The following is a 12,349-nucleotide window of genomic DNA, read 5'->3' as shown; positions in this document are numbered from 1 at the left end:
GGATTGGAATCCTCATCAAGATCTACAAGCACAGGACAGGGCACATCGGATAGGACAGAAGAATGAGGTGCGAGTATTAAGACTGATCACGGTGAACTCTGTAGAGGAGAGAATTTCTTTTTATGGTCGGCCATATGTTTCTTTTTATTATGAGTTATGAGTCGTATCTTTGTTATTTTTATCAGCTGCAGGCTTCTTTTTATGATTAGCCTTATGTTTCTTTTTATTATCAGCCTTCGGTAGTTTTTAATATCCTTTTTCGGCATTCTTCTTCAAATCTTTCTTTGCATTATTGGCCGCAGGTTTCTTTTTATGGTCGGCCATATGTTTCTTTTTATTATGAGTTATGAGTCGTATCTTTGTTATTTTTATCAGCTGCAGGCTTCTTTTTATTATTAGCCGTATGTTTCTTTTTATGATCAGCCATGTGTTTTTTATTATGAGCTGTATATTTCTTATTATTATCAGCCATGTGTTTTTTATTATGAGCTGTATATTTCTTATTATTATCAGCCTTCGGTTTCTTCAAATTATGAACCGAGTGTTTTTTCAACAGGCTTCTTCAAATCTTTCTTTGCATTGTTGGCCGAAGGTTTCTTTTTATGATCAGTGTTTTTATGATGAGACGTGCGGTTCTTTTTATTATTAGCCCCTTGTTTCTTTTTACTATCAGCCTTCGGTTTCTTCAAATTATGAACCGCAGTTTTCTTCTCAACATGAACTGCCGGCACCTTTCTAACTCTTTTTGCCGCAGTTTTCTCCAAGTTCTTAGCCGCGGCCCAGTCCTGCTTAGTGACCGCAGGTTGAAAGTTGTCACAGCGCGGAAAATGAGGCGGGGCTTGAACGAACTGTTTGCGGTCTCCGACCTGGAAGACGAGTGTCATGCCCGTGTCTGTGTGCATGACAAAGTGACAGTGGAAGTACCACATGCCTGAAACAAGAAACGATAATAAAATTGACAAAGAGGACAAGAAGTGAGGACATTTTATGATTCTACCAAACTGAGGCATCCATCAAGATGACAAACTGATTATGATTATCTAAAGTAGAGCCAGCCTAGTTAGTTTGGCGGGCAGCGCGTCGCAGGTTCGATTCCCGCCCCGGAACGAATTTTATCATTTTTATCTCAAACTTCGGAAAGTTTGATAGAGGGAACTGTAACTGCTAAGTTCTTAAATAGTCTTATCGTCCCGAGAGCGAAGAGACAGGATAGTAGAAAGCCAGCCGTTCAGAGCACGAACCTTATCTGTTCAGGATAAAATCCGCCCTGTTCGGGAATCGAACCCGCGGCCTAGCGCTTACAAAGCAGACGTGCTACCCTCCAAGGTAACTAGACTGACCGTAGGAGCTATAGGTAAAGTAGAACTCTCAAGGATCTGAATGGTATTTTATCATAGCTCATCATCAATATTCAAAAATCTACGCTTGTAGCCTTACTACCAACATTATCTGTTGAGGATAAAATCCGCCCCAGCGGCAATCGAACCCGCGGCTTAGTTCTTACAAAGCAGACGGGCTACCAACCAAGCTAACGCGCTTGCTTTCTCCTATCCTGTCTTCCTTCTCTTTTCGCTCTCGGGACGATAACGCGCTTCCAGTGGTAACGCGCTTGCTTGCCATGCAGAAGGTCCCGGGTTCGAATCCCACCATCGACAAATGTTCTGTATATATTTATTGTACCTATACTTTTGTAAATATTCCAAATAAAAAGAGTTAAATAATAATAATAATAAAGCTAGCCGTTCGGCGAATGAACGTTACCTGTCGAAAATATTGGGAAATCATTTCTTTGCTTAAGTACTAGCAGTCTTAACCCGAAAATGCTGGGTTCGGATCCCGGCCTTGGCGAAATGGTTATGACTATTTTTTCTTATTATTTGTTTATTTTAATTCTGAACACCAACGGCGGTAGTATGTTGAATGTACCACTTCCAAATAGAGCACTGAAGTGAAGCAACGTTGAGCGTATTTGGTATCTGGATGGATGACCTGTGCAATTGTGTGCAACTACCTTTTCCCTTTTCCTGGTCCCACTCAGGCTGAGTGAGATTAACGCAAGGAGGCGAGTAGCTTGTCGCCAAATTTAGGGTAAAACGCCGTCAATAAAAACCTTGGCATTTATATATAGCTCTGCCGTGCTAAGCGAAAACGCTGTATGTCAAAAAACCCTCCTTTCGGTTTAAATACAGTCCCTTGTCCACATTAAGCGGGATTTTCCCCTGTTTGAGAATATACATGTCCGTCCCGTGCAGATGAAGAGGGTGGGGAAGCAGGGTGTTCCCTTGGGCTGGAAAAAAAAGACGCCGGGAATTAGTCAGACCCCGGGGGACGCAAATTTGCACTCATATTTTGATTGCAAATATTTGAACGGGTTACTTTCTGGCGTTCTCGTGTTGAGTTAGAACCTAAATGGGAAGTATTATGTCTCTTTCTCTTCTCGCTCATCTGATGAGGAAACCCGGAACCTCCAGCGTGCAAGCCTAGGGTGATAGCCACTCGGCCACGGAGGTTTTGTATCTATCTAATAATTCTAATATAATAGTACTTATATTCATGGGTATACGATACCCGAATTCCTCTTTCCCTTCAGTTGTCTTTGTAAGATCGAATCCTCGCCTTTTCCCGTGCACAGACGGGGTCAGCGTTTTTCGTCAGCCTCTCAATCAGACCTATCTAGGGTGTGTGATTGCTTTGTTCATTTGGGCTGACATTTGGTTTTGGCTACAAATTTTACGAGTGGACGCCCTTCGCACTCAACCTTTGCTATTTCTTTAGCAAGGGAAATTCAGGCAGGTATATACCTACTCCCTGTTTAAAGTCCCCCAGCCAGACTAATTCTCACTTACTGTAATCAATAAAGATTAGTTCCGCAATAGCATTCAGAGGAACCTGAATGATGTGCGTGCACTCGCAAATGGTCTGCGGTAAACTCTTGCCACAAGATGTAGAGTTCGTACACACTAGATCGTGAGAGTGACACTTTTGTGCATTGTTGTTGGCCTTAGGGCCCCAATATACCTACGGGCAAATTCTCACTTACTGTAATCAATAAAGATCAGCTCCGCAATAGCATTAAGAGGCACCTGAATGATGTGCGTACATTCGCAAATGGTCTGCGGTAAACTCTTGCCACAAGATGTAGAGTTCGTACACAATAGATCGTGTGGAAGCGGCTTGTCCTGGGTAAGCAGGGAGAATGGCGTCTGGACGTAGCTCTTGTTGTTGATCAGGGCAGCCGAGGCTGTGTTGGGAAACACCTCTGAAAGCGAAGGATCGAAGTGAGTTTCCGCCCGGGAGCAGATTTTATCCTAAACAGATACCTAAGGTTCGTAACTTCGTATCCTGTCTTCATTTTCTTTTCGCTTTCGGGACGATTAAGACCTTAGCGGTTACAGTTCCTTTTAATAGACCTCTTAAATTAATAAATAAAAATATTGGCCCTTTCTCATACTTACGGAGCCACCTATGATAGGTGTTAGTCTGGAACAGTTGGCTCAGGGTATAACTATAGAAATCCACCGCCAGCGGGATTCGAATATCGGGTTTGGGTTTCAGTAGCGTAGGTACGGGTGGGGGGACCAGAGCAGTGAGACGAGAGAAACACAGGTCAGTGGCGGCCGTACAGGAGGAAATGTCGATCGGGTTCAGAGTCTGAAGAAAACGAAGGTCTTTTAGTCAGACACCTTTTAGCAGTCTAGTACAAAGCAGTCTAGTACAAGTTTCGTTCAAAGTCAAACTCATCAGCGGGACACACCTGGCTTTCTAAAAGTTTTAGATAAGATAGGTGAGTTTAATCTCTAGCAATAAATAAATAAAAAAAAAACATCGAGGACGTATTTGAAAGCAGGGTCGTATACAGGATTCTGTTGAGTCTGGCCCACAGTAAAGTGGGCTGGACATACCTACAAGAGAAAGAGTATAGAAATGGGCATATCTATAAGAGAAAGAGTATAGAAACAGGCATATTTTATAAGAGAAAGAGTGTAGAAATGGTTATCTAAGGTCCGGGACTATCCTTAATTGTTTGAAGAAACGTTAAATAGAACTGTTGCATTCGGGTAAAAGGTAAACATTATTAAAAAATGATCGATTCCTTCGTAAAAAGTTGTGAAAAATCCAAATCTGAGGTGCAGTGTTTAAATTTTGTTTTGGGGGGGGGGGGGTAGTAAAGGAGGAAAACTAAATTCGCCCCTGACACAAAGCTAACGGATTTTCGCATTTACCTCAAAAGTTTCAAGTTAGAAAAAGGACTCTATTTTAAAACTAAATTTGACCTTGAAGAAGACAATTGACTAAATTCCGGAGGTCACCATTTAAGGTTCATCAAAAAGTTTTCGACACATTTTACTACATGATTTAATTTTATTAAGAGTGCTTCGATATATGTGAATGTCCCGTTATTTTCGACACCCTGTATTGGGTGGCTTATTAAAATTATTTAATTACCGGAATTAAAAGTAAATAATAATAAATGCGTGCGTTATTGCCCGTATATGTCATATTTTTTGGTGATATTGATTAAAGGGAAAAGAAAACTGAAATTGAACCCAAATCAGATAAAACACGTGGTATTTAAAAATTCGTAGCTACTTACTTCAGTAGGTTGAGTGAATAAATGGGAAGAAAATTACATCAAATATAAAACACCTAGGTAGGTATCCATTTATTTAGTAAGTGTTACACATTCTTGATACCTACATAATAATATAGGTATTTATTTATTCATTCAGTAGTAGGGTGTAAGGGTGCCTGTGCCGTTTGGCTGAAAAAAAAAACGATCAAAAAGGCGGTGGAAATTTTGACAGCAATCTATTCACAGTTGACAGCAGAATTAACAATAGAAAAAGTAGGTAATATTCACGCAGAATCATCGATAAAATCACTGGGACGATAAGACCATCACTGGGACGATAAGACAATCACTGGGACGATAAGACCCTCTGCCAAACCTCTTAAAAAAATCACTTGAAATCAGGAATAGGAGGGGTTTTCATTTCAAACATCCCAGGAAAGAGTTTCAAATCAAACTATCGCACCGGTTAAACCGAGGAGGAATCGAACCCTCGGCCTTAGGCTTACACGGCAGACACGCTACCCACCAAGCTAACTAGGCTACCAGTTCACTACTTTTTTTTTTTAAGAGGTTTGACAGAGGGAACTGTAACTGCTATGGTCTTATCGTCCCGAAATCGAAGAGAGAAGGAAGACAGGACAGGAGAAAGCCAGCCGTTCCGAGAACGAAGTTCACTACTTTACTCACATAAAAGTACTGTGTTCTCCCATTGGCCAGAACAGAATCCGGCAGGGATCCGGTATTGGCGAACCGGTTCCCAGGCAACCTCGTGTCCGTAGTTGTGTGTAGCCAATCGGTGAGTAGGATTACATGGGACGGTAGATCATAGTCGTACAGTCTGGTGAGGGGGTCCTGGGACCTGGGACGACGAATTACGAGCGAGCCAACTATGCCGTCCATCTTTTGAAGACCTGTGACGATAAGAAGCCCCCTAGATTCCTAAGACCATCACTGGGGCGATAAGACCATCACTGGGACGATAAGACCATCACTGGGACGATAAGACCATCACTGGGGCGATAAGACCCTCTGTCAAACCTCTTAAAAAATCACTTGAAATCAGGAATAGGAGGGGTTTTTCATTTCAAACATCCCGGGAAAGAGTTTCAAAACAAACTGTCGCACTTGTTAAACCAAGGAGGAATCGAACCATCGGCCTTGGGCTTACACGGCAGACACGCTACCAACCAAGCTAACTAGGCTACCAGTTCACTACTTTTTTTTTAAGAGGTTTGACAGAGGGAACTGTAACTGCTATGGTCTTATCGTCCCGAAATGGAAGAGAGAAGGAAGACAGGATAGGACAAAAGCCAGCCGTTCCGAGAACGAAGTTCACTACTTTACTCACATAAAAGTACTGCGTTCTCCCATTGGCCAGAATAGTATCCGGCAAGGTTTCCCTTTAAAACCTTTAAAAAAAAAAAAAAAAAAAAATCCACAGAGCGAGCTTAGGAATCGTGAATCCCTTCTATTCAGATACTCAGATTTTTTTTTTTCAAGAGGTTTGATAGAGGGAACTGCAACTGCCAAGGTCTTATCATCCGTAATGCGAAGAGAGAAGGAAGACAGGATACAGGAGAAAGCCAGCCATTCCGAGAACGAACCTCATCTGTTTAGGATAAAATCCGTCCCGGGCGGGAATCGAACCCCTGACCTAGCGCTTACAAGGCAGATGCATTACCAACCAAGCTAACTAGGCTGATAATTATCTTGGGGTTGGGTGTTAGGATATGGCTAAGCCATAGGTTATCTTATTCCTAAGCCATAGGTTATCTTATGCCTAAGCCATAGGTTATCTTATGTCTAAGCCATAGGTTATCTTATGCCTAAGCCATAGGCTATCTGGCACGTGTCTACAATGTTAGACAAAATAGGAGGAGTAGCCCCACTAGCAACGAGCATTTTTATAGTCCTTTGCTTCCTCTCCTTCTTCTTCTTCTCCTCCTCCTCCTCCTCCTCCTCGTTCTTCTCTTCTTCTACTTCTAGAACCTAATCCTCCTCCTCCTCTTCTTCCTCTTGCTCTTTCTTCTCCTCCTCTTCTTCTTCCTCTTGCTTTTACTCTTCCTCCTCTCTCTACTCTTACTCATGCTCCTCCTCTTCTTCTTCTTCTTCTATTTCTCCTCCTCCCTTTCTCGTCTTTCATCTTCTTCTCCTCCTCTTTTTCTTTCTACACCTCCTCTTCTAGACAGGATAGGAGAAAGCCAGCCGTTCCGAGAACGAAGTTCACTACTTTACTCACATAAAAGTACTGTGTTCTCCCATTGGCCAGAATAGATTCCGGCAAGGATCCCGTATTGGCGAACCGGTTCCCAGGTAACCTCGTGTCCGTAGTTGTGTGTAGCCAATCGGTGAGTAGGATTACATGGGACGGTAGATCAAAGTCGTACAGTCTGGTGAGGGGGTCCTGGGACCTGGGACGACGAATTACTAGCGAGCCAACTATGCCGTCCATCTTTTGCAGACCTGCGAAAAACGGAGGGGAAAGAGGTCATGAAATTTAGCTCAGTGGAAGGTAACCACTAGGCGATGTGAACGCCGGAGGCACCTTTATCGCCTAACCATTAGACAATTATTACCTATGTGGTCAATCTCAAATAAATGCGGATAAAATTCCATGCCTTGGCTAGGATCGAACCCACACCCTTCTGTTTACCAGGCGAGAGTCTTAACCACTACGCCACCGAGGCAGGTGACGTAGTGGCAGGTGGCACCTACCTTGATGGGAATGATAGAAGAACGTTCCGAACGGAGTTGCGGGGAACTTGTACCGGAAGGAGGTGGCGGGCGAAATGGGACACTGGGTCACTCCAGGTACTCCGTCCATAAATGGGGTAGTTCTCTGGTAGAGTCCATGCCAGTGAATGGTGACTGCCCGGTCGAAGAATTTGTTGTGCAGGTCTACGACGATCAAATCTCCCGGGCATACCTATAAGAGAAAGAGTATAGAAACAGGCATATCTTATAAGAGAAAGAGAATAGAAATGGTTATCTAAGGTCCGGGACTATCCTTAATTGTTGGAAGAAACGTTAAATAGAACTGTTGCATTCGGGTAAAAGGTAAACATTATTAAAAAAAGGTCGATTCCTTCGTAAAAAGTTGTGAAAAATCCAAATCTGAGGTGAAAACTCCGTTTTTCGGAACTTTGAAAGGTCGACAGTTCAATTTTTATTTCTCGTCCTACTAAAAAAATCGCAAAGAATTGTGACTTCAGATTATAAGAAATGCGCAGAATACATTACACCAGTGTTCGCTAGTATTTGGACGGTTTAGGGGTTTGGTTTACCTGGATGGAAGGTCCTGGCTCTTATGCCTAAGCCATAGGTTATCTTATGCCTAAGCCATAGGTTATCTTATGCCTAAGCCATAGGTTATCTTATGCCTAAGCCATAGCTTATCTTATGCCTAAGCCATAGGTTATCTTATGCCTAAGCCATAGGTTATCTTATGCCTAAGCCATAGGTTATCTTATGCCTAAGCCATAGGTTATCTTATGCCTAAGCCATAGATTATCTTATGCCTAAGCCATAGGTTATCTTATGCCTAAGCCATAGATTATCTTATGCCTAAGCCATAGGCTATCTTATGCCTAAGCCATAGATTATCTTATGCCTAAGCCATAGGCTATCTTATGCCTAAGCCATAGGTTATCTTATGCCTAAGCCATAGGTTATCTTATGCCTAAGCAATAGATTATCTTATGCCTAAGCCATAGGTTATCTTATGCCTAAGCCATAGATTATCTTATGCCTAAGCCATAGATTATCTTATGTCTAAGCCATAGGTTATCTTATGCCTAAGCCATAGGTTATCTTATGCCTAAGCCATAGGTTATCTTATGCCTAAGCCATAGGTTATCTGGCACGTGTCTACAATGTTAGACAAAATAGGAGGAGTAGTCACTAGCAACGAGCATTTTCATAGTCCTTTGCTTCCTCTCCTTCTTCTTCTTCTTCTCCTCGTTCTTCTCTTCTTCTACTTCTTGAACCTAATCCTCCTCCTCCTCCTCTTCTTCCCCTTGCTTTTACTATTCCTCCTCTTCTTCTTCCTCTTGCTTTTACTCTTCCTCCTCTCTCTACTCTTTCTCATGCTCCTCTTCTTCTTCTTCTTCTTCTTCTTCTTCTTCTTCTTCTTCTATTTCTCCTCCTCCCTTTCTCGTCTTTCATCTTCTTCTCCTCCTCTTTCTCTTTCTACACCTCCTCCTCCTCTTCTGCTGCTGTTTGATCACCCATATTATGTATTGGGAAAAATCCTACAATGCTGCAGTGAGCACCAAAGTTGTGACATAATAACACAAAGAAATTGCATCTACATTTTTATATTAACCAAGCTAACTAGGCTGGTAATTATCTTGGGGTTGGGTGTTAGGAATCGCATGCTGGCTTCCGTCACTAAAAACCTTAGCAGCTATACTGTTATGCAGTGAAGTCCAACCCCCATTTGGGATCTTTAAGGTTCTTTTTCTAAATAATTTTAATTTCTTCTGTCCAATGAACCACTAGCAATAACTTACGGTCCAATCGTGTTGTAATTCTCCAGAAAGAACTCGTAGTAGCAAATCATAGACGTGGCATTGTCACAAGGCCGAGTACATAGCTTTCGTTTCTCTGCTTGGGCGGTGGTCAAACCATCATACCGACCACTGAGGATGTCATTCGGCTGCAGATAAGACCTCAGAGTCGCCTCTGAGATGGTGCTTGGGGCTCCTGTGGGAGAAAAAGGGGATACTTACTTACTTTCCGAGTCCGGATCACCATTGTTGTCAAGTTGTTTAGATCTTGTTCATCCAGTATCTAGTCACTGCAATTGCTTTGTCGTTAAAGGGGATAAAGGGATGGCTTTTATAGTTTATAAAAGCCATCCCTTTATCCTCATACAAGAAAGGCCTAACTCCTCTTGGGTCCTTTTACTTATGTAAAACAGCCCCCTACGTGGCAAGTAGGTGTTTTAGGTTTGATAAACACCTCATAACATAAAATCCAAAAATCCTCACGAAAGATAATTTTTATTTTATTTATAGTTCTTTTAATAGAGTTCTTTCAATAGAGAGAACTGTAACATCGGACCCAAGGTAGGATAAAGCCAGCCGTTCCGAGAACGAACCTTGTCTGTCCAGAATGAAATCTTCCCGGGCCAGGCCCGCTAATAAGTTTGAACTCATACACTTACCATAGATTTGATCGACAAAGAGTGCTAACAAGTACGTTGAAATTAACATTACCCCATCCGTCAGTCTTGCCAAATTCATGTTCTCTTCTTGACGGACAAATATTGAAGACAGTAGGTAATACGGAAGGATAATCTTCCATGTCACTGTGGCTGTTTAGTCGTGACTTAGCCATTATGGACCTAAACGTGGTAGATAGGTAAGTGGGTATTGAAATGTTGAAATTTGTTTAGGCAAATACCTACCTTATCATTTATCGTGACAAAGTGTGGCTGTTTTCCTAGGCTACATATAAAACAGGTAGACACATTCTAAAAAATATAAAGAAAAAAATAATATTAGATACAGATAGTATTGGTCGAAACCTTGCTTTATTTAACAAGTTGGTCTGAAATAGACTCCTAGTTACAGAGTGCTCCTATTTCTAAGTACATGTTTTACTAGAAAAACAACGTAGGAGGTCCTCTATTTTATTGGTCGAAGATACAATTTCATCCCTTCTATTTTTTACTGATTTGTTCTACTTTATAAATTGAACAAGAGCTGCTCAGGGGATCAATTTCAATTTTCTGGGACTAATAAAAAAAAAATAATAAATAAAATAAAGAGGTTGGATAGAGGGAACTGTAACTGCTAAGGTCCTATCTAATCGTCCAAAAATTGAAGAGAGAAGGATGACAGGGTAGGAGAAAGCCAGAACAAACATTATCCGTTCAGGATAAAATCCGCCCCGGGCGGGAATTGAACCCACGACCTAGCGCTTACATATATAGCAGGCGCGCTACCAACCAAGCTAACTTGGCTGGCGATCAAAAATGAAAAATTAAAGACAGGACAAAAGAATGTCAGCCGTTGGGAGAATGAACGTTATTCGTTTAGGATAAAGTCCGGGACCTAGCGTTTCACAAAACTGCTAAGGTTTTTAGTACCTATCGAAAAAGGTACTGACTTCGAGCTTAGTAAGGAATCAGCTTTTAACTCCGCACACAAAAAGCCCATTCTGAGGCTGAGTTTTCCCTCCGCTTCGGCGGAAACAGTCTTATAAGTCGGGTTAGGCATATGCGAATCTACATACGAAGGTTTTCAGTGACAGGGATTTTGTCAGCTCAAAGCAAAATCGCCGACCCCGTCTGAACACGGGAAAAAGCAAGAAAGAAGAAGAAGACAGATATGCAAACACGCTTTTCCCAAGTCTGACTTCATTTACCTGGTAGAATTGTGATAGAATCCACCGTCACAGGATTCACAGGGGTTCCGAAAGAAGAAGAAGACAGATATGCAAACACGCTTTTCCCAAGTCTGACTTCATTTACCTGGTAGAATTGTGATAGAATCCACCGTCACGGGATTAACAGGGGTTCCATCGGACGCAATGAAGAGGAGCCTGTGCTTCTCGAATGCAATGAGCAGCGGACATATGGAGCAGGAGGCACCTATGATGCGGAATCGATATCTTTTGCCGCCAGTTACTTTGAATGCGGAGTAGGGTGTAAGGGTGCCTGTGCCGTTTGGCTGAAAAAAAAAACGATCAAAAAGGCGGTGGAAATTTTGACAGCAATCTATTCACAGCTGACAGCAGAATTAACAGTAGAAAAAGTAGGTAATATTCACGCAGAATCATCGATAAAATCACTGGGACGATAAGACCCTCTGTCAAACCTCTTAAAAAAATCACTTGAAATCAGGAATAGGAGGGGTTTTCATTTCAAACATCCCGGGAAAGAGTTTCAAATCAAACTGTCGCACCGGTGGTTTCTCATTTCTAGAGTAACAAATCGTCGAACTGAAGCGTGAGGGACCTATCGTCCCGAAATCGAAGAGAGACGGAAGACAAGATAGGAGAAAGTCTGCCGTTCCGAGAACGAACATTAACTTCAGAATGAATTCCGCCCCGGACGGGATTCGAACCGGCGACCGAGCTCTTACAAGGAAGACACGCTACCCTCCAAATCAGAATCCTTTTTTTACACCCTGAACAAACTACCTGCTTTTCCAATATTACACGAAAATCATGAATTGTCCGGAAATTGTCTTGTTCCAAACAGGAACGAGATTTATGGCGTACCCTAACCTTGAACCATCCATCACTACACACCCTAATTATTTACCCTAGTCATTAGAGAGACAGGTCTCATCTCACGCTCAATCTCTTCCTTTTTTCCATTCCCCTCCAGCGCTAGGCCGCAGGTTCAATTCCCGCCCGGGGCGGATTTTATCCTGAACGGATAAATGTTCGTTCTCCGAACGGCTGGCTTTCGTTTCTTCTCTCTTCGATTTCAAGACGATAAGAGCTTAGCAGTTACAATTATCTCTATCGAACCTTGAAAAAAAAAAAAAAAAAAACCTCAACCCTGATTTGTTTTTGGGTGGGTGGGTATCGAACCTTGAAAAAAAAAAAAAAAAATCCTCAACCCTGATTGGTTGTTGGGTGGATGAGCTCGAACGGACTTATTGGTCCTCGAAATTCCACAGAGCGAGCTTAGGAATCGTGAATCCCTTCTATTCAGATACTCAGATTTTTTTTTCATTCAAGAGGTTTGATAGAGGGTACTGCAACTGCCAAGGTCTTATCGTCCGTAATGCGAAGAGAGAAGGAAGACAGGATACAGGA

At 42.2% G+C, this 12,349-nt stretch overlaps 1 protein-coding gene across 1 annotated transcript; it reads right to left on the bottom strand.

The window, feature by feature from the left end:
* Positions 1-365: 365 nt before the first annotated feature.
* On the bottom strand, positions 366-11,855 carry LOC103515060. Its single transcript, XM_026827867.1, has 14 exons — positions 11,847-11,855; positions 11,052-11,250; positions 9,741-9,884; positions 9,085-9,277; positions 8,397-8,440; positions 7,858-7,871; positions 7,289-7,499; positions 6,813-7,036; positions 4,730-4,762; positions 3,825-3,902; positions 3,456-3,651; positions 3,041-3,259; positions 2,847-2,960; positions 366-931 (listed from the first exon to the last, which is right to left on the bottom strand). Exons 1-14 carry the CDS (start codon positions 11,853-11,855, stop codon positions 531-533), a joined length of 2,079 nt encoding a protein of 692 aa, XP_026683668.1. The 3' UTR covers positions 366-530.
* Between the last annotated feature and the right edge of the window lie 494 nt (positions 11,856-12,349).

Source organism: Diaphorina citri, unplaced genomic scaffold, assembly GCF_000475195.1.
Source record: "Diaphorina citri unplaced genomic scaffold, Diaci psyllid genome assembly version 1.1 scaffold1264, whole genome shotgun sequence".
Taxonomy (NCBI): domain Eukaryota; kingdom Metazoa; phylum Arthropoda; class Insecta; order Hemiptera; family Psyllidae; genus Diaphorina; species Diaphorina citri.
The sequence above is the reverse complement of the archived record's forward strand: the minus strand, read 5'-3'. Positions and strand labels throughout refer to the sequence as shown.

Coding starts and splice junctions, on each gene's coding strand:
- LOC103515060 (XM_026827867.1), bottom strand. Junction 7,037..7,288: donor CTTCTATCATTCCCATCAAG/GTAGGTGCCACC, acceptor CGTTTTTCGCAG/GTCTGCAAAAGATGGACGGC. Junction 2,961..3,040: donor GCTGATCTTTATTGATTACA/GTAAGTGAGAAT, acceptor CTCACGATCTAG/TGTGTACGAACTCTACATCT.